General features: G+C 40.1%; 1 protein-coding gene across 3 annotated transcripts in view; it reads right to left on the bottom strand.

Moving 5' to 3' along the window:
* Nucleotides 1–10,407: 10,407 nt before the first annotated feature.
* LOC103374080 (protein yippee-like 1) overlaps nt 10,408–22,479 on the bottom strand; it is a 39,288-nt gene continuing 27,216 nt past the window's right edge. For all 3 annotated transcript variants that reach the window (XM_008304110.1, XM_008304109.1, XM_008304108.1), the window contains exons 3-5: nt 15,638–15,681; nt 12,936–13,044; nt 10,408–10,592 (exon numbers count right to left, since the gene is read on the bottom strand). In XM_008304110.1, the coding sequence (XP_008302332.1) occupies nt 10,503–10,592; nt 12,936–13,044; nt 15,638–15,681 (243 nt within the window). In that variant the 3' untranslated portion in view covers nt 10,408–10,502. The remainder of the gene's footprint in view (nt 10,593–12,935; nt 13,045–15,637; nt 15,682–22,479) is intronic.

The raw sequence follows: 22,479 nt of genomic DNA, 5'->3' as shown, positions 1-22,479 counted from the left end.
TTTTTTTTTTTAAAGAAATACCTACATAACATGGAAGAAACAACATCAAGTGACAACAAGAATGATTTTTTATTAAAGTCCTTATTTGTGGAGCCTTTATTTGGGAATAAAGAACAATAAAAGTGAATACCTACCGTGATAGAATACTATATCTTTAGTCTTAGAGTTAAAGTTAACGACAAACTGCTAAAAAGAACAGAAACAAACGTGTAAAACAGCTCATATGGTTAAAAAAAAAAAAAAAGACTCTTCTCTCAGAATAAAAGCAAAAAACATCAAGAGAATATTTTAAAGAAGCTTTCAAATTTTTACTGACATTAAATCTTTTGATTATTAATTAATTCATATGTGTTTTTGTAAGGACACAGTTTGAAAACCACTGGTTTAATTTTTAACTTTGTGTTGTATTTTGTTTAGAAAGAAGCTGACGGATAAATGTAGCCGAGTGAAGTGGAAGTAAAGTCCTCAAAATTGTACTCAAGTACTCTCCCACTGACTACAAGTAGTCACATTTAAATATATCCACATACTGAAGTCTCTATAAATCATTCACCAGGTGTCATTATCACTTCCTCTAAGTTGCTAAAATGCCAAATTCTCGGGAGAAATTAGGAGAACAGAACCAATAAAGATCTTTGTTTGACAGCGGAGCTTTATGAGATTATCATTCTCTTGTCACTGAGGACAAATAAGGAGGAGAAGCAAACAGGATGAATTCCAAACACTAGAAAACAGAACTATTCAGCTCCTAAGGCAGATGTTGACTGAAGTATTATTTCTGGGATCTCTCTCATCTAGAATTGAGATTACAGACTTGTATTGTCTTTAACTAAAGCAAAGTCTGGCAGCAGAAAGTTACGCAGTCAAGTGCTGAGGTAGAGTCTGGTCTTTGTACTTAAATGAAGTATGTTGATTATGTGCTTCTGTATACTTTAATACATGTTGGGCAGAAATATTGTACAAACATAAACACTAAACTATACCATATATCTTCATAAAACCTGCTCACCTTGTGACCCTTAACAAAAAATCACTTTAGCAGTGCTAATAAAGAGACATTTTCCCTGTAAACTTCTCAGATGGTTTATTTAAAATAACACTTTGAGGCCTGAAAAGGTTAAAGTATGAATGAATAAATACATATTTATGCAATGTATTATGCAGAGATGGTGTGTTAAAAAGCAAAATAATTAGCGTACCTTTGGCGTAATTTTGTCTAAATATTAAACATTTCCTTACATTTGGATTGAAAATTAGATAAGAAATCTTACATAGCTCTGGTGGTAAGATATCAAATCATGATATTTTAACCGATATTGAAAATTTGCTGATCTAAATCAAAAAAACATCTCTGGACTGTATTTTATTTAACACTGATGCATCAAACAGTTTTGACTACAGATGTCCTGATTTGAGTTTTTTTTTTTGTGCTTCCAATCCAATTCAAGTCATCAATTATTTAGTATTCTAGAGGTTTAGCTAGTGATGGGTCACCATGACAAAGACTGTTGTGACGCTTAATGGATGAAAACAGCTGCATTAGCACGGAACAAATGTCTGCTGTGCTCAATTCGTTTTATCAGTCAGTCAATTAATACTGCTGCAAATTGTTGAATGACAAAAATGATCACAAGTTTGTGTCCTGTCACAAGTTGTGCTCTACTTTGACAACACCTTTGTGACAGCAAACAAGGTGTAAATTTGTGCCAAAACTAAATAGTTTGCCTTGATCAGGACATCCTTAGTTTTGATATATGCTTGTAATAAATAAAAACCCACCCAACCGGTGGAGGCAGATGGCCGTCCCTCCCTGAGCCTGGTTCTGTCGGAGGTTTTTTTTCCCCCGTGGGGATTTTTGGTTCCTTCCCACTGTTGCAGACTGCTGAAGCTTACAGGGAATCCAAATGTTTTGGATTGTTGGGTGTTTCTGCCTTTGTTAAGCGCTATGAGATGACTTGTTGTTGTAATTATGCGCTATACAAATAAAATTGAATTTAATTGAATAAACAAGTCTTGAAAAACGGTACTATTTCTCTTAAGATGTTGTAAAGCGATACTGTATCACTTCCAAATGTCATGTATACGGCACCTGGGCTGTTTTATTAAACTAGTTCCCAGCCCTCGACTATAAATCTTTATATAACAATGTAAACATCACACTGCTCTTTCTGGCTTTAATCCAAAACAACAGCCAAACCGTCACCGAAGAGGAAGTCAGGCTGCGGTTGATGAACCGCGTTGCAGCTGACGTCTCACTTTGGAGTCAGTCAAAAACAAAAAGGGAAAAAAATCAAAAGAGAGAGAACGCTATCAGTGTTAAACTCTGCAGGTCTCTCGGTTTTAAATCAATTACCATCAAAAGTCCAGCAGCCTGACGCTCTCTCTAGTTGCTGTCTGCGACTCACACATCAGTGGGGAAACTGGTGAATTTCATGCTTCAGTAATTGTTTTACATTTAAAGGGCATACTTTCTGCCAGGCCTGTAATATTTAATAAGAAGTTCAGCCTCTGTGCCAAACTGTCAAAGTTCATTTCGTCACCTTTTCACAGACATCACATCCTCCGCAGACAAGTTCCTTTTTTCCCCCCACTCGATTCCTGTTTTTAAAAACTGAACTATGCTGAATCTCTAGTTTTGCTTTCATTATGACCCTCTGCATGTTTTATGCTTCTCGTAATGCAAAAATATAAACACCGGGCCCAATTTTTGGATGTTTTTAAGACGTTAAATTGTGCAGAATAAAATCTTCTCTCAGTCATCACAAAAGAAAATAAAAAAAAGTCCAACTGTAATAAATATGCAAACACAAATTCCGAAAATGATTCAGTCTGAACAAACACTAAAACAGAAATAACAAACTTTAGTTGGAATTGGTTGCATAATCTCCAGAATGACGTAGATATGTTTATTCCAAACTGCAAATTATTTAGAAAATGATCTCAATATGCGCTCAAAAAATACAGGAAATCTTTCTGAAGCAAACTGTACAACAAAAATAAAAAATGAAACATGAGTAGCCATCTTAGAAACGGTCCCATCTTTCTTAAATCCAGATGTTTATGAAAAATACAATAAATACTTTGAAAAATTATGTACAAGGTGCAATAAAATAAACTGCAAGACTTGCCGATAAAAATAGAAAACTGTACCTGATTTAAATGTGGCCGCTATAACCTTCAAAGCAGTGTCTTTGTGCAGCGATACAGCGCTCCGAGCTCCGCTGTCACGCTGCAAACGCTCCCTGGAAGTCCGGTTATGTAAACATGTCAAGCTTCATCTGTGATGGCCGCTGAATCTCCTAAACTGTGTCAAAACGAAGAACCTTCAACTTGCATTTCATTTCAGGGAAGAAGAAATCCTGGGGAGCCAAATGTGGGGAGTAGGGCAGGTGGGGAGCGACCGTTGTGTTTTTCATGGCCAAAAAGCCCCTGTCTGGAGCACCCACATGCTTTTGTGCCACAATTTTAGTCATTTGCAACAAATGTTCTCCATCTGATGCCTCTGGATGTTACAGTAGAACTTGACAGTAACGGTCCCATCGTAGGGGATGAAATAACTGTGCAGAATAATGTAAATGTTGAAGAAAACAACAAGGATGTTCCTTCTTTTGGCCTGGAAACTACGACATTTCGAATGTGAAAACTGTTGTTTCTGCTCTTGATGTTAGCTGCAGACCCTCCTCTCTTCACCAGTGGAGATCCTGCACATCAAGGTTGGATCATCTGACGACCGACCGAAGGTGATGGTTGCTCCCTGCTCAAGTCTGAGGTGGCGAAATCACAAATGTGCATCTACAAGGTTCTGATTTTGATGAAAGCAGACTCCTGACTCATGGCGGTTACTGTTATAGACCGTATATAAAGATGGATGAACTCTCAGTGACGCCATCCTTAGGTTTTCTAAACCCTGGATTTGAAGCTCGGTGTGGTGGCTCCGGCTGTTGCCTTCTTTGAAGCAAGTGACTCCCTCTGACCCCCGGCGAATGTGAAGATGAGCAAAGAGGTGGAGAAACCGGCCATGGACCGCCTATGATGTCACCCACCTGTTACTCAAAGTTAATTATCCTTCCATCAATTTTCTACAGTTTATCTGAATTGGGGTTGTGGTTCCAGCCAGTAAAGCATTCCACATGTTCTTCATTCCCAGCAATGCTTTCCAGTGTCTCCTGGGAGGATCCCAAGGAGTTCCCAGGCCAGATGAGATATGTATTCCCTTCTGGGTCGAGCTCGGAGCTGGACATGCCTGGAAAACCTCCAAAGGAAGATGCCTAGGAGGCTAATCGGGTCTGTGACCCTCCTCAACTGACTAAATCCAGCCACCCTACGGAGGAAACTTTCAGCTGCTTGTATTTGTACCTTCATTCTTACGATCACTAACCAGAGCTCATGGTCAAAGGTTAGGGTTGGAACATAGATCAACTAGCAAATGGAGAGTTTTGCCTTCCAGCTCACCTCCCTTTTTACCACAACATTTTGGCAAAGTGCCCACATTACTGCTGACGCTACCCATTCATACATGACTTTAAGGCTTAACAGAATGTAAACAGGTGAGTTATACAAAAATGAAACCTCTCTACAGTTATCTATAGAGACCAAAACCTTTTTTTTGTATCATGCTGTGGACATATTAAGTTCTGCTGTAAAGCTGGAAATTTTAACTTCAGGGTCGATGGGGGTTGATTGGCTTTTGGAGCCAGCCTCAAGTGGCCACTTGAGGAACTGCAGCTTTTTTTGGTACTTCCACATTGGCTTCATTTTTCATTGGTTGCCATTAATTACTGCTTGCAGTCTCTGAACTTTTTGATCACATCCCTTATGTATCTGATTCCACTGAAATAGAGGGCGGACTGTGTCTTCAGATCAACATGTTTGTTGTCTTCTGAAATGCCTTTACAAAACAATCCTTCAATAGAACGCTTCAATCATCTGTCGTACCCCAAGAATGAATGTCAGCTTCAGACAATCCACCACTTAATGCCATTGAAAATTTATTGTGATATCTGATAGTTTACATTAGAGTGAAAACAGACATGTGACATGGCTTTACTAAGACAGAATGCAAAGCAATGTAGTCAAATAAAAAGCATATAATATTTGTTTTTAAATTTAGGAAAAAAAAAAAAAGAACAACAACAAAAAAAAAACAGGCACAACATATAGCCATTATAAATACAACATGCTTTAGACCTTAAACTGTAGTTTAACAGTCCTAAGAAAAGAACTTGTACAGCCTTTTCCCCTGTATACCCATCTTGCCTTTGATCAACATCCTTTCAGGTACATTTTTAGACAGTAACAGAGCTCAAAAAGTAGGTAGCCAGTGTCACAATAAAACAGAAATAACAATAAAAAGTAAACAGTTTTCAGCAGCAAATATCTACATTTTCATCCAGGCTGCTTTGACGCTGTTGAGTTCAGAGAATCAAAACATTCCACAGAAAGACAATGTCATAAGTGACAGGTTTTATACTCTTTGATTTTGGTATAGCAGTTGAATCTCCAGGAGACACTCGGACACGGTCCCTGGTTTCCTTCCTGCCCACTGACACATGACACTGATGCATTCGATAGAACCTGGTTCTTATTTGGTACACACTGGCGGTGACACTGGCAACTGCTTTTTGTTGGTTCAGCTTAGACTGAATGATCGAAGGGAGAGTATAGAGGCTCTGCAGTTGGGTCACAAATCTCCCAGCAACCGCTGCTGGCGCCGTCTCAGAGGTACTTTTTGAGAAACTGGCTGTGTGCATGTAACAGTTAAGAGGAGGAAATTCGTACTACTGTACTGGATGTGCATTCAGTAATGATGTGAGCAGACACGAATGGTCTGTGAAGGTAGATTTGTTTCCAAATTTAGCTACCAGTGCTGGTCTCTTCCTGTAGGAGTGTGAGTGTGGGAGAAGTTGACTGAGGTGAAGTCAGCGAATGGCAGAGTTCTGATGCTGTTAGCTAATTCAATCAGACAGTGAGGGCTTGTTGATCAGATAAAAGCTACATCCCAGTTCAGGAGCTGCAACCTTCGAGGAATCGGCCTCCTGAGACTGTCCCTCATTCCAAATTGCATTACTTTCGTTCTACTCTCAGCACATAGTGCAGTTGTTCTTACAAAGTATGTACTGTTGCATGCAGTGGGCATGCGATTGGGAGTCATCATAATATAGTGCCTTAAGCTTTAGCTGTTTTGCTCATATATCCGGTGCATCTGTAGTGCGACACGATCACGACTTGTGACATACATGGAGCATCGTATGCTCTGCTGAGGATTGTGGGTCAGATAAGTGTGCTGGCTTGACTTATTAAATAGTTTTCTGGCACACTATATAGTTTGGTAGTACAGATATTGAAATCGGAGGCTGAGATTGAGATCTTATCTTCCTGCCTTCATAGTGCATTCAGGTTTTTTCCTTGTCAAGTTCTGGGGATTTAAAACAGTTTCGCCACAGGGACTACTCTGTGGTTGTTCAGGAGGTGGACAAAGTGATTAATACAAAGCAGCACTGATTCCATAAACTGTCCATGAAGGATGGAAGCAGCTGAAGAAGATGCCTCGAGTTTGGAATTTGGTCACTATATTGGCAATATGGTGGTACAGCATCAACTTATCAGTCACAACATGCCCTACTTCATCGCTTATTTTCCTCTAAAACGGACAACAATTTAAAAAATGGACACCATGCTGTATTGATGGAGAGTTTAAACTACCGACTGAGACCATAAACTCATAAGGAAAATGTTTACTGAAATAACATATCAGGTAAGAAGTCATTTTCTCATAAATTTCTATACAATCTGACTTCTGTTTGAAACCAGAGGAGTCGCCCCCTGCTGGCAAAGTCAAGTCTGCATTGCTGTTACTTTGCAGACCTGGAGGTTAAATCCATCTTTTACATACAGTCTAGGAGGCACAGTCATATCAATAAGGTCACACTGTATTTCCTAATTTTTTTTTAAAATTTGGTGAAGACTGCTTGAAGAATGCACCAGTAATTTAACAGCAGACTAAAATGCTTTAAAATTGTCTCAGTTTAAAGGTTTCAAGCCAGTTGCACTTCTAAACCACACCCAGATATACCCTTAAGCCTTGATTATACTACCCTGTGGACATGCACACGGACATGGAGTTGTTATTGCACTACTTTCTGGTCCACCTGGAGGACCTTAACCCTGTACATGCGCAGTAGATTAGCGTCTATGTGCGAGGTACATGCACACTACTGCTCTTGTAAGATAGCAGCCGTGCAGACACAACTTTTGGCGTCCCATTGGCAAACTTTTGGTTTGTAAAACAAGAGCTTCACCAACAGAAAGCTGCACTTGAAGGTGCCTTTAAAACAGGGCAGGCTTGAAATGCAAACTTTAAAAGGACGCAGCCCCTAGAAATGGGATGTAGCAAGTCATGTCACTCAGTGTCATCAAAACATCACATCAGGCAACTAATAGGTCATTTTTGGACAAAATCCAGCACATAAAATCAAAACGTTCTTAAGAAATACAATCAGATATTCACAGCCAGTGTTGCCAAAAACTAGTGACCTCCAATATGGCTGCCACAGGGTGCGTTTCATGGCGTGAAAGCCCTCTATACAGGAGACACTGACTGTGGTGGCGAAAAGGTCTTGGTAAAAGGCTCTCCCTGCGACATGGTGGGAGATTCCAGCTCGCCCTCAACGTCTACATGGCTCAGCAGAGACCTAAACACCGGCCCTCTAACGGGCTCTCACCACACAAGCTAAATAAACAAGCTAATAGAAAAAAAACAAACAAACAAAACGGGGATAAAATCGCTTCCAAACAAACTAACCTGGCTCTCGACCTCACAGATCACCGGGAGAGAGACAGTGAAACCAAACAGCTGCGAAAGAAAGAAAACAACAGGACAACTAAAACAAACAAAAACCAGGGAAAAAAAAAAAAAAGAGAAATAAAACTGAGGAAAAGAAAGTAAACATTCACTTTGGTGTGCAGGCACGCATGTGGGCTAATACACATGCATGTATACACACACACATACAGACACACACAGCCAGAGGTACAGTGAACAAAAGTGCTTCAAGTTGGGGAAGTAAAAGAACTAACCCAGTAGAAATACGTATAAAACCTTAAATATGTTACTTTATGTACAAAAACTGTAACACGGGCCAATATCTCAGCTGTTTATGTATTTATATTTTCAAGTAGGTATCACTGCTAACTATTAAGGGTTTGCATTGTCATAGTTTTTAGGATAAAAGGTCGTGTGATCTGACTGACCTTGCCGGCAAAGTAATCAATCACTGCTGATTTTTAAATCTCTCCCATCCCACCCTGCCCCACCTTGACCTGCTGCCATCTTTTTAATCCTTCCAATAAAAAGTCCAACAAGCCCCGGGCGTCCCGCATATCTAAACCTCTTCCTCTGAGAAATAATATACTGAATATCCATCTGCTTTTGCACCTCTAAATCTCAACATAGAAAATATATGCATGTATGTATACTAAGTCTCTGGAAAAACAAAACAAAACAAAAAAAAAAACAGGGCAGAAGTCTTTGAGGATTTTGGTGAAGAATGTGATTTTCGAGGGCCACTTTGAACCAGGAGGGGAAGACACATCGGTTCGCATGAAGGTTTTTTTTTCCGGAGTTATGCACTGCACAACAGAAAAAAAAGAGAAGAAGGGGAGGCCGTTCATGTTTTGAAGAGGCACAAGATTCATACGGCTTAGAGGCAAATCCACAAAGAGACAATTCATACGCTCTGAGAGGGAGAGACATAAAGTGCAAAGGACCTACAAGAGTGGGAAGAAATGGCGGGAAGAAACGGCGGGAAGAAATGGCGGGATTTCTAGGATAGCAGCAAAGAATCACAAACTACTTAAACTGAGAGGAAACACAGACGCTGCTGATGTAGTTTAAATAAAATCAAACCAAATTACCTAGCAGCATCTAACAGACAGCTGCTAAACGCATTACAGAGACGACGAAACCCTCAAACCGTCCTCCAGCTTTCTTCCAACAATCATCCGTGAGAAGGCCATTAAAAAACAGACGACAAACTTTCTTCCTTTGCCTCTAAACCGATGTGAACCAAAGGCCTCTGCAAAGTGCAAACGAAGTAGCGTCGTTCAAGTATGCCACTGTGTAATGCGTGACCACACAATGCATATATACACACAGTAATATGCATATATACATGTGCATGACAGCAAATATATATTTATATATATATATATATATATAGAAACCATGTTCCAATATCTACGTACTACGAACATTTTCATAGTATTTATGGATATGTAATCATAACATGTGTATTTATATTCATATGTGTCTCTTACTGTGTCGTTACTAGACAATGGGATAATACAGCCTGCCATAATGTTTTATGACATGTGGACACTGACGTAAGGTTCCCCAGTCTAGAAACTATTCCTATTCCTCTTCGTGTCTTTTCCACTTATGGTACTGCTGCAAAATGGGACCAGCCACAGTCGCAATTAGCCAAACACTACAAATATTTATATATCTGTAAATTCATAATTATATATATATGTATATTATGTATATATCCATTTATGTCAAACAAATACTAGGTGCTGCTTTCGATGCTTTTTTTTGGGTGCCGAAAAGTACCAGAAGGAGAGGGGGACATAAAGAAAATTCACAAGAAAGAAAAAAAAAAGACAAAAACAGAGGAAAATATCAGGTATAAAATCCCATATTAATGCAATCTCATCCTTTGCCACTTAAAAAAAACAACAAACAAACAAAAAAACAACATGCTGCTACATATTTGTAACTACAATAAACTCCCTTTCCCCTCTGCTCCTCACCCATCCCTGATTGCTCATTTGGACATTAGCAAAGAAAAGCATGCTCAGCTATAGGCAGAGATACACCAAGCCAAAAATAAACAAACAAAGAAAATCAACAACAAACAAAACATGACAGACTCGACGGGGACATAAAATGCTAACCAGTAACATCCATCTGCCATCAAACCAAAACCTTACCAAACCCAGAAGTTAAAACTAGAGCAAATAAACAAGACATTAAAATAATCATCAAAGTCTTCCGTCTCGCCGGCTGAGCGAAGTAACGAAAACAACGAAATGTTCTTTCAGTGAAGTCTCTCTCCGTTCGCATAGTGGTCGCCACATCACCACAATCACTTGTAAGCGTGGTTCGGTGGGGCGGAGGGGTGAGAGTGGGGTGGAGGTCGGGGGGGAGGGCTCGAACCCAAAAGCTCCCAACGCACAATCTTCAAAGTGACGACGGGACGCCTGTGACGTGACTTTTGCAAGAGTTGCTCCATTTCCTGTTTTTACGTCTGTTCACGATGAGCAGGTGGGTGTGTGCACGTGAAGGAGGCGGAGGGGGGAGTGGGTGGAGGTTCGTTTTCTTTTTTTAAAGGGGAGTCGGGGTGGTGGTGGTGGTGGTGGGGTGGTCGATGGTTGTCGCTCCACGCAGTTCAATAAAGAGCATTCCAAGGTCAGAAAAAAAAACATGGTGCGCGGGCGGAGCGTCACTCCCATCCGTTATCCTTGATCATGTGAGCCAGCTCGATGATGAACTTTCCCTCTTTGTACTTTTGACTGCTCTCAAACGCGTGCTCCTGAAAAAACACAAAGGAAGAGGGAAAAACATTAGCGTCCGACTGATACTGATGTTAAAACTGAAGAACAGTATTCATCTGATAACAACGCACAGGCCGACATTCACATGAAACGACGAAAATGTGATGCATGGTTCGATCAAAAAGTTCCAAGACTGCTTGTGTTACATTTGTGAGCAAGAACTTCCACGAGTCAGGAGACCATCACTGTAGGAGCCTAAATCTATTTCTTTGATTCTGGATTTGGTTCTTATTTTACCACGATTATTTCTATTTGGTTTAGATTTTTTGTTCAACAGTAACTTTGATATAGATTATGATTAACATTTTTATTTTGCTGAATTTATCTGTTATTTGGTTAAATGTTGTTAATCATATTTTTGGATATTTGAATTCTGTGTTAGTGTGGTCTTTTGGTTTATTGATTTGTTTTTGATATTTTGGTTCGCTGTATTAGGGTCCCTTAAATTTGCAAGGGATCCTGGGAAAATGAATGATGGCATGGAGCCAAACAGTTTTTTGACTGCTCATACTTTTGTATCCTCGTTTGCTTTATGTTTTTCCGTCTGTAAATTTTATTTATTTATTTTTTTGTGAACTAAAGAATCCTATCTAAACAGCAACTTGGTGTCAGTTGGATTTTATCTTTGGAGTACACCCAGCAAAGCATTCAATGTGGGCATTTGGAAAGCTACGGGGAAAAAAGTTAAACTGGGCTTCATCAACTTTAGACCATATAATCACATTATCAACACCAGGACCTGGTACAACTTTCTGTGCTGTGATCCTTTCAGAATAAAATCACCAGGTTTATATGATTTGTTACGTCTGCAAATACTTTCAATCATTATTTTTAATTCATTTAGGCTAGTGAGGCTAGCAGGTGGAGTGCACTGTGGTCCATTTAGTTCATCTAGACATAAAGAAAAACCATCAGTTAATTGGTTTAAGAGCAGGTCTACAAATCTGATAACAACAGAAAATTCTACACAAAGAGGCTTTAATGTTTCAAACTGACTTACGTTTACAGCAGCTGCAAAAAAAAAAAAAATCTAATTTCAAGGTCCACTTATGAGCTTTTTCTTTTTCAAACACACTTTGCTGTCTTCCACAACAACTAGGATCATCGACTGTTACGAAACCCCAAAAACACAAGTCTCTGTGACAACCAAGCAAACTCAGGTCACCGAGAAAGACTGTGAGATGTGGCTGAAAGCTGGTAAATCCAACCTTGAGTTCAGATTGTTGTTAAACTTTTATTCAATTGACAAATAGTTTTCAATCCCTCACCTCCACTCAACTGAAAACTAGACAATCACATAAAGTTAGAAAGGAACGAGGTTGAAATATTTCTGTGTTTATGACTGACAGCGAAACTGTATTTTTATGTGTCTGAGGTCAACAAGCGATTGTATCATTTCTCCCACATGGAGAACCTTGACTGTCTGATGTTTTCAGACTGAGAGATGTTGCTGCCGTCTTAAAAGGTGTTTGAGATGCTTTTAAGTAAATTATGGAGGAAACCTACTGCGGAGGAGGCATACATCGTGTGGAAGAAGTATGCAACACAAACACAACGAGGCCGTATAGACGTACAGTATATTCATGTAGCCTCATTATTATCTGTGAAGAGCAGGATTTCAGCAGAGAGAAAAACACGAGAACAGACAAACAGTTTCCCCTAGCGACCAAATCACCTCTTTCAAACGTCTTAACTTCCACACTGACAGTACATCTCATTAAGTGCTGTATGATTTCCGGCGTATGTCGCAGTCCTGCTGAGTTTCGGGAGACTCGTGTGGGTCTTTGTTGTTATTTGCTCAGGCTGCTTTGCCTTGTAAACCAGCCCTGCTTTCCTTTTCTTTGCTCGCGGCGCCTTTCTGACAATCTCTAATTGTTTTTGTCACTAAAGGAGCAGCTTTAAGTGAGTTCCTGTCCCTATACTTTGTTCAGTTATTTTACACCCTTCCAGTCTTTTCAGACAATTACTGGGACAAGCCTCTTCAAAATGGCCTGACATTTAATCACTGTAGACTCTCAGAGGTACCAGTCTGGCTGTCTGCAGCCAACCTTTTCGGCACTGTAATTATCTTGCACGCTAGGATACCGCACAGCGCTCAATCTCTGAGCCCCAAAACAAACGTGAGCAAAAACACTGTCACCATGACCGTAATGAGCAACGCTTTAATGAGAGCGACTTTGCTCTTTTGACCCGTAATGGCGTAATTTGTCCCCTGCAGAAGAAGGAAAAACCACACGGTTGCGCAACAAAGTGGGAGCGGACTGAGGTCATGCGTCGTGAAAGATGGGGAAAGTCAGAGGTTTCAGGAGCGGCTGACTTACATATTTCCAGCCCAGGGTGGTTTTACAGTTTTCACAGTAGATATCAGCCACAGCATGTAAACCTGTGAGGAGAACCCGCTCCTCAGCTGGCCCGCAGCCGACATTCACCCTGTAAACAAGACAGCAAGCGGAGAAAAGGTCACGGAGGTCAAGGAGGTAAGAGCAGCTTTAAAGTAATCATTAATCAGAGAACAAAATAGGCTTTTCCTCAAAGTCACTTTATTTTACATGGCAAAACAGTGAACTTTCCCCACTGTAGGATCAATAAAGTTTGTCCTTATCTTTCAAAAATGAGAAAACTAAGCTGTTTACTAGAATCCGTTAAATGCAATGAAAATCTGCACTCATATAACTTCTCGGTTGCATTGCAGGCTGTGATTAGAAGATGAGAACAGTAAAATGTCTTTAATATGTGGAGCTACCACTTTTCTAGTATTTGTGGGCACTTGGAAAAATGTTGTACACGTTGAATCCAGGTTTTTACAATGCTTAAAATGTAATTAAAGAACTTCCACTTTTGTTGTTTTTTTGTTTTCTTTTTAATGATTGATGGCGTTATAACTGTGCCACACAGCACAGAAGACATGTCTGAGTTCTCCTTACTTCTGGCCATGGTTGTGTGGACTTTATACTGCAGTGAAAAATGAGCCAAGAAAGTGCTCGGGGTTCAGAAGGTCGAGTCCTTTTTCATGATCGCTCAAAAGTTTCTCCAATGAAAACAGCCCAGAAAGAGGTTCTATGGGAACAGCTCTTGCGGTTAAAACATGCGCAAATGTTCAGGTCGCTCTAAAACAGAATTTAAACTGTGGGAAATATATTTGTCCATGTAGGAACTATTAGGCTTTTACATATTTTTTATCTTCTTGCATACCTGAAACTTCAAAAACACACTGTCGGCACGCAAAGTTGGTATTTTGGAGATAGATTTTCATCCCTCTAAACAGCTGGCGCTAACTCTTAGATGATGAGCATTTCCCAAAACGAAAACACAACACCACAGATTAACCAAAAACTTCCTTTCTTACGAACCATTACTCCACTCCTCCCTGCTGCTGCTGAACAGCTTCTCAGTGACATTTTAATTAGTTGTCACGACAAATAAACTCATTGAACTTCTTTAGAAACAATCACTGCATGTAAACAAACTAGCTGTGGTCAAAACTTTCACTTTGCACCACGCGCGGCTGTTTTTAGCCCAAATGTCTTTTTACCTGCAAAACACCACACGCATTGTTCACAGGCTGCCTTCACACAGTTTGAAATGATTTGTTCAGACTCTGGAGGCCGTGGAGGGCTTCTTTCATTCAATTCGCCGTGGCAGGTGAGAACAATGTAATCCAGCAGGGTCGGGTGGCACAAAGCCGTAGCACACCGACACCTAAAAATGTCTCGGGGCCTCTGGAGGAGCCGGGTCGTCTGTGTGGTTCATTAAGACTGAGAGCCCAGGCCCGAAAACCAACCAAGCAAGAAACAAACCGCTAAACGTTGTTCTCGGGTTTTAAAGAGATGGATGTAAACCAGACGCTTCTGCAGCAGGGAACCAAATTCACAGTCGACGGAGTAGCACGAACAAGCCCATCGCATCTGTTTACCAGCAAGCGATGATTTGGTGCTTTTTTTTTTTCCAGGTCAGAAGACGTACAAATGAAAAGCTTTAAAAACTGCACTTGAATTTCCACGACTGCATTTGAAAGTCTCATTAAGTCCTGATTTATACATAGTGTGAGATCTGTCTGTTGAACTGCAAACCAGCAAATCTGTGCTCGTTCGTTTGCAGCTCCTTTGCTTTGAGTGTTTCTGCCTAAAATGTTGGGAGTGAACATTACTTTCTAGATGTAGGTAGGGGCCATCGCAAGGAGCTGGTTGAGTTTGCATGCAGTGAGATACCAATTCGTTCTCCCAGAGGATGAAACTTTACATGCATGTCATGCTAACAACCTATAAACGCAGGTGTATTGGTGGAGCTGCAACAGTTATTCAATAAATCAATCAGCTTAATCAGCAACTCTTTTGATAATTAAATAATCAGTTTAAGGCATTTCTTTGAACAAAAAAAAATCTCTGATTGCAGCATCTTGAATGTGAACATTTTCTGCTTTCTTGCCTCCTCTGTGACATTAAACAGAAGATCTTTGAGTTGTAGACAGGTTGAGGAAATGTTTTTTTGACATTTTATAGACAGAACAATTAATCAGTTCGTTGAGGAAAATGGTAATAATTGTGAGCATGCTGGCAGTGGAAGGCAGGTGTCGTCCTCTAACAGGACACTGAATCCCAAACTTTCCCCACAATGTAAGTCTATGTTGTGCCGTCTGTGCATTAGAGTATATCGGGGGTATCATGACACCCCGAGTGGGCAACAATCAGCCCTGAGGAAACGATATCGGTCAACGCCGTGCAGCGTTCTGTCCTGAATTCTGACTTATATGCGCAGCGACAGTAAACAGCTGCACCGTGTTAACAAAAGCACGATGTCAGTGGATGGGATCGGTAAAAAACCCAGCAGTAGTTTGAGGTGAAGGACTGAACTCACTGTGAACATGAGTTACTTCACTCTCTCCTGCAAGTGAGCTATTTACGAGTCCACGTGACTGATTTATAAGGTCACATCACATGCAAATTACACGATGGTGAAAACTGAACAAACAAGAGCAACACAGGTTTACAGAACAGGTGAGGTGAGTTTCAGGTGTGATACTTACACTGAGTTAAACAGGTAGGCTCTTCCTTGACTGCCTTGAAATGACTGAAAACAGAGAAAAGAGAAAGAAAAAAAAAAATCACGTAAGTTGACATTAAAGAGCTGCCGAGTGCAGGAATGTCAGCAACGGATGGCCCCGGGTGCTTTTCTACCGCTAACTGCTGCTCATACTTGTTCTTCCACCTCGTCAAGGTTCCCACACACACATTTAGCTGCAGGTAAGAAATAAGAAGAGCCGAAGCCGGAGCAGATAAACATCAGAGTCTGTCATCATCGCTTCGGCTTTGATGACAGCACAGATGTTTCTTGAGAACTGAACTAATCCGTTACGTCAGACACACAAAACACGAGATCAACCTTCACATTCATGACCGACACTTTGTTTTCTGCAGTGTTCGATGGAAAATCGTGTAAAATGCTGTTAGCACTTAAAAGCAGTCAAAATACATGTGGAAAATTTATGGGCTGTGAAGACATAGCTTGAAGTGTGCGCTGAATGAAGTCACTTGCCAAAAATCCATTAGATTACATCAAATCTACGCGAAAATGTAATAAAAGTCACATTTTTTCCACGAGTTTTACCAACAGCAACCTCAAGAGTGTTGTTGAGACGCGGCGCTACAGATATTTAGTGCGTGAGCAGAACAACAAAGCAGCTTTATAGCAGCTGATAGAAAACTTTGAAGTCTGAGCAATTCTGAGTAAATTGTCAATAAAAGCTCAGCCAGAGAGACAGTTTAATGGGAAAGCATTTTAACTGTACAGACACCAACAGCTGATCACAGCTGATTTAATTATTAAAAACAATCATCTCCGATTGAATCAGGAGTCAAATTAACATGAAAAGCCACAAAATCACCATTAAGAGAGGCAAAACCACCACACAAAAACATGAAATCACCACAAAAAGATGCAAAATAACAAATAATGCACAATCGCTATGAATAGATGTGAAACCATGACCAAAAAGAAACACACAAAATCACCACATAAAGATGCAAAACCACCACAAAAGGAAGCAAAATTACTGTGAAAAGTTGGGAAATCTACGCGACAAGATGCCACATCACAAAAAAAGACACAGCCACCACAAACAGAAGAAAAATAAACACGAAAACATGTAAAACCTCAACAAAAATAGACAAAGTCACCACTAAAAGACACAAAATCACCACAAATAATGCAAAAATCACTATCAATAGATGCAAAACCATTACAAAAAATGCACAATCTTTGCAAACAGATGGAAAACCATGACAAAAACGAAACGTGAAATCACCACATAAAGATGCTAAATCAACAGGAAAGGAAGCAAAAATCCCCACAAAAAGACACCATCACCACAAACCGAAGCAAAATCCACACAAAAAGATGCAAAACCATTACAAAAAACCCCCAAAATCACCACATTAAGATGCAAAATCAACACGAAAAGATGCAAAATTGCTGCAAGTGAAGTAAAGTGGAATCTAAATATTCAAAAAATTAACAAAAAATTAGGTTCTGAAGTAAGGAAGACGTTTCTCTAAACTCTAAACAGTCTCTAAGCATCACAACAATAGATTTCTCAGGTTGACTCGCCTTAATATGTATTTATTATATATTGATTATGTATTTATGTAATTAATTATGTAACGATGATGAACACAGGAGGTTAACTAAAACCTGGCCGGGTAAACATCCTGCGGCTGAGTCTCTTCATTACGTCGCTGTATAATAATGTAAACAGAGCAGCGAAGCCGTCACAGTGGGTGACGACAGAGCAGACAGGCCCCAATCGGCTTTGCTTTTTCCATTGCAAATGAGTGCGGCGGATACATTTGTAGCTGCGGTTGAGGGCGCTGAGCTAATACCGGCTAATAGGAGCAGCAGCTGCTGACCACAGCCGCCACCACACAGGCTCAGGGGACGAGTCCTAACTGCCCTGCATTAGTCAAAACCAGGAGACTCGCAGCTCCGCTAACGGCCGATTCTCTGCTCCGCTCTGTAGGTGTCGACGTCTCACTGCGACATCCTCCGGTTCGCCGTTTGAAGTGAAATCTACACACACATGCGAGTCCGGAGCAGCAAGACGTGTGACCTTTAGCTGCGAGGGGGAACTGGGTCGGTCCCTGTGGAGGCAACAACAAGTTCTCCTGACAGCGCGGAGGCCGGGGAGGGTTTCTGAGAGACCGGAGCTGGGTGTCGTAGACGGGCTCAGACTTCAACTTAACCACCAGCAAAAAGGTCTCGCTCTGTTCCGACAACTATGAAAGAAAAAACAGACACATGTCTCGAGCATTCCAGCTTTCACCCAAAAACAAACAGAAAAACTACATTTGAGACAAGACATAAGCTATGAAGCTGCTGATTGTGTCTTCATTTTAGATTAACAACGACTCGTTGAGCAGGCAACACGGCGCTACCACAATGCACTGCACAGCTGCATTAGAAGAATCAACAGGAAGACACGCAAAATCCACACAAAAGAAGCAGAAATGACCAAAAAGAGATGCAAAGTCTTCATGAAATGATGCAAAATCACCACAAAGAGGAGCAAAATCATGACAAAAGAGGCAAAATCACCATGAAAACAAGGCTCAGAATACCTGCACGGATGACACAACATGATGAAAAATCAGCACAAAATGCCGCAAAATAACAACTGAAAGAGGCAAAGTCAATCCAAAAAGATGCAAAATCACCACTCAGACTCAAAATTAGAACAAAAAGCCGCAAAGACACCACAAAAAGAAAAACTTGCCACAGAATCATACAGAATCCTCACCAAAGACACAAAATCCTCACAAAGAGGCAAAATTACTACAAAAAAATGTGAAATCATCACAAAAAGAGGCAAAAATCACCAAAAAAGGGACAAAATCACAACAAAAAGATGCAAAATCGCCACGAAGACTCAAAATTACAACAAAAAGACACAAAGACAACAAGAGAAGATGCAAAATTACTACAATATGATGCAAAATCACCACGACAAGATGAAAACTCACCACAAAGACACAAAATCATAACAAAAGAGGCACGATCACGATGAAAACAGGGCTCAGAATTCCTTCAAGGACGACAAAACATGATGCAAAATCACTGCGAAAAGAGGCAACATCACTACAAAAAGATGCCAAATGCCACAGAGTGACGCAAAATCCCCACAAAGAGGCAAAATCACAACAAAAAGAGGAAAAATTACTACAAAAAACATGTTAAAACCATCACAAAAAGAGGCAAAGGACTCCGAATACCTGCACAGATGATGCTTGAATGTTGCACAGAAACATATCAAATCATTGTATGTGAATATACAGGCAGGTTAAATGAAGTTTGGTCTAAACTGTGAAGCTTTAATCTGGGTTTGAGTCAGACAGCTCCCTGCCTGAGAGAATTTCTTTGTTCTAAAAAGTTCTGCAAAGTCCTCCTAAGGTTTTCAGCGGGAACATTTCTTTTAGTTTCAACTAAGATGTTCTGAAAATGTTTGGTGATAAGAGGCATAAACGAGACGCTCTGAAGTGATTCAAAATCGACCAGCTGATTCGCTGTCGATCACGCAGCTACAACATTAGCATTAGAAAATCCTGAAAATACTGTGAAATAAAAATAAACTGGGATCATGTTTTGTGAATGCAGACAGCAGCTTCACAGCTCGACAACCCTCCAGACTCACAACAATCCTATTAGACGGCCAGACTGGATCCTGCAGGGATTGTCTTCGAAAAAAAAAATTTAAGAATCAGATGCAGGCTGGATGAACTCCCACAGGTTTATTTTTTTTTTTTTCTTCTTTTTCACTGCTTAATAAAACATGAGCCGACGGGAGCGTGTGGTTACCGAGCTCATTCCCTTAAGCTGCTGCAATTGCACTTGTTTTAAGAAAACGCTTGTTCCCAAGAAATGAATTCTATGAAGAAGCAAATCTCAAAATCCCTGAATCCTCTTGACCACACGGGACTGAAGGGAACAATAGCTCGCGCTGAGAAATCCGCTCCTTCAGCCAAACACACCAAAACACAAATCCACCCCGAGAGGCCGAAAACGCTGCCGAGAGCAGAGACGGCTGTGATATTCACCGATATTCAGCCGTGAAATGTGTTTCACAATAAATCGAGTTGTAAAAAAAGATTAACTCAAAGCCATTAACAAACCTGCTGAGGTCGACTTTTACCATCTGTTCCAACAGATGCCAACTGTTGGAGGGTTCAGCTCCAACTTAAACCTTCCCAATAAACCCAAAAGCTCTATTTAAATTCAGTTTAAAGACAGTATTTTGAGGGATTACTCATCTGATACTTCATACATGTTGGCTGACATTAAAGTAAATTAATTCTCTCACCTGAAAACACATCACGAGGTTTAAAAAGGCATGTTATTTTGAATTTTTTTTTTTAAAAAGCCAAAATTACACCATTTATCTGACACTGTAATAACAGCATCTGATTACCAACTTTCCCACAGTCCTTGAACTACTCATCCAGGATGCTCTGTTCCATCACTAAGCTTAAAATCATCATATTTCATTAAAATCACCTTCACCCACAGGTCTCATCTAAAAATTAGACAAAAAACAAACCATTTGCTTTAATCAGATTTTGTAAAAAAACAAAAAATTCTGCGCTTTTTGCTATAAATAATAAACTCTTTGTGGCTCAATTGCAACCAACAGTCAGGCACGAAAAATTCAGGAACTTTTCGGCTGAACTGCAGGCAGTGTTTCCACAGAGCGGACAGGAGACAAGGACGGAAACAAATTTAAAATAGTAAATTATCTATAATATGTAGAGTCACCTTTGTTTTTTTTGTTTTTTTTTAAACACCTGTGGCATCTTAGAAAAACTTTGGACATGTTTATTCCTGGTGTTTCCAACTTTTGTAAAAATCTAGAATGAAAGTTGTAAATAAAGTTTTTCCTCATTTACGGCATCATAAGTGCGTCATATAGCTTAAAAGACATTCTCAAGCTCTCTGTACTTCTAGTCATGTTTTTTTTGTTTCCAGAGAGGTGCAGGACTTTATATTGCAGTGAAACATGAGCTCACAGTGAGTAAACATGCAACAGGAAACATCAAGAAACTGAGTTCAGAGGACTAATTTGATCCAATCTATACCTGAGTCAGATCATCGGTTCATGTGTGTGACTTTTCATGAGCAGCGTTTGTGCTTCTACGTGGAGATTTTTAAACCCGGCTGTCATCCTTCAGTTTAGTTATGACAAACAGTGCTGGTATTATTCGGTGCTATTTTTCCATTAGATGAACATTTGATTAGGCGATGCACATTTGGACGGATTATTTCCATCTCTGCCCATCACGTCCACCACTCTGGATCACCAAAGTTATTTTAGGGGGAAAGATGGATGTGTGTAGCAAAATTCATAGACATTCATTAAATATTCATTGAGATTTTTCAGTATAAAGTAGCAGCAGTGCTTGTGTGGCTGTAAAAACAGTTACATAAAAGCCTCCTGGTCCAGAATACGCTCGGTTTAATTATGATATTTAAAAAAAAAAAAAAAAGAGTGAGAGAGGGAGAGCAGCCGCATTAAATTGAGTTTTCTGTCACCGTCACCTCGGCCACATGTAAACCATCAGCACCGTTGGCAAACTTCCAGCTCGAAGAGGGGAGGAAAATGGAGCTGCGTGCGTTAATGGTGAGAAATGAAAAGTGTGATCAATCCATTAGAGGGGCTTCCATCAGCCTGATGGGTGGGACGAAGCCAAGGTGCTGAATAAAACAGCCGTCCTCCTCGTCAGTATTCAGGCAGCGTCGCGCCGCTCCAGGACCACGTTCACACTGCAGGCCTTCACGCTCGCCTCCCCAAAAAAAAAAAAAAAAAAACCCGCCGCTGCTGCTCTGGTTTCAGGACGACGCTCGTATCTGCTGCACGACGCAACGCAGATCTGATCAAAACACGAGCTGACAGCCGCGCTGGAAAGATGCAGCGTGCTCAGGGTGACAATGGCTACGTGTGTCGGGTCTGATTTTGTGCCCACGTTTCTTGTTTTCAATATGTTTTGGTGGAACGTGTCGACTATGTTTTCATGCCAACAGGGGAAGCTGACGGTGCGCTGAGCCCCCCACAGCGACTGTACACTCACTGCCCAGGAGCCCGTCTAACTTTTTAGGCTTTACTGAACCAGACACACAAGAAAAAATGCAGTAAAACAGTGGATTTGTCTGCTTGAGTGAAGCTAAAAACATTTGTAGTTTATAGTAGAAACATTACATCACACGGAAAATGCATAAAATAAGATATTGAAATGCTGAAGTGAATTTAAAACTAAATTGAGGATTACTCAGTTGCAGCTTCATAAATTACACTTTTACACATTTATTAAGTTTTGAAGTCTTGAATATTTTCATCTGTTTCAAGAGTTTCACTGAGGAAGCCTTTTCTAATCTTAAAATGTTCTAAACTTTGGAGTTTTCCAACATTTTATACGGGAGATGTGTAAAATCAGATACTAAAAAATTTAAATAAATGGAAAATGCCTAAATTAAAAACCAAATTGAGTGTTCAAGTTTTTTATTCTCAGTTTGCAGATTCTTAAATTGCACTTTCATATATTTATTACATTTTAAAACGTCTGAATGTTATTAACCGCATCAGGGATTTATTTCTGTTTTGTACTTACACTTAAAATGTTCTCAACTTTGGATTTCTCCAACTTTTTGGGCTTGCAGAACCAGAAACACACACAAAAAAAAAGTTGCAAGAATGCATTAAATAGTGTGTTTGTCCGTTTGAATAACGCTAAAACATCAGCTAACTGGCTTATAGTAGGAACCTAACAGTTTGTCATGTGGAAAAAATTAGAAAATCAGATATTAAAATACTGAAATTAATGGAAAATG

Source organism: Stegastes partitus, unplaced genomic scaffold (genome assembly GCF_000690725.1).
Source record: "Stegastes partitus isolate 25-593 unplaced genomic scaffold, Stegastes_partitus-1.0.2 Scaffold2137, whole genome shotgun sequence".
Lineage (NCBI taxonomy): Eukaryota > Metazoa > Chordata > Actinopteri > Pomacentridae > Stegastes > Stegastes partitus.
The sequence above is the reverse complement of the archived record's forward strand: the minus strand, read 5'-3'. Positions and strand labels throughout refer to the sequence as shown.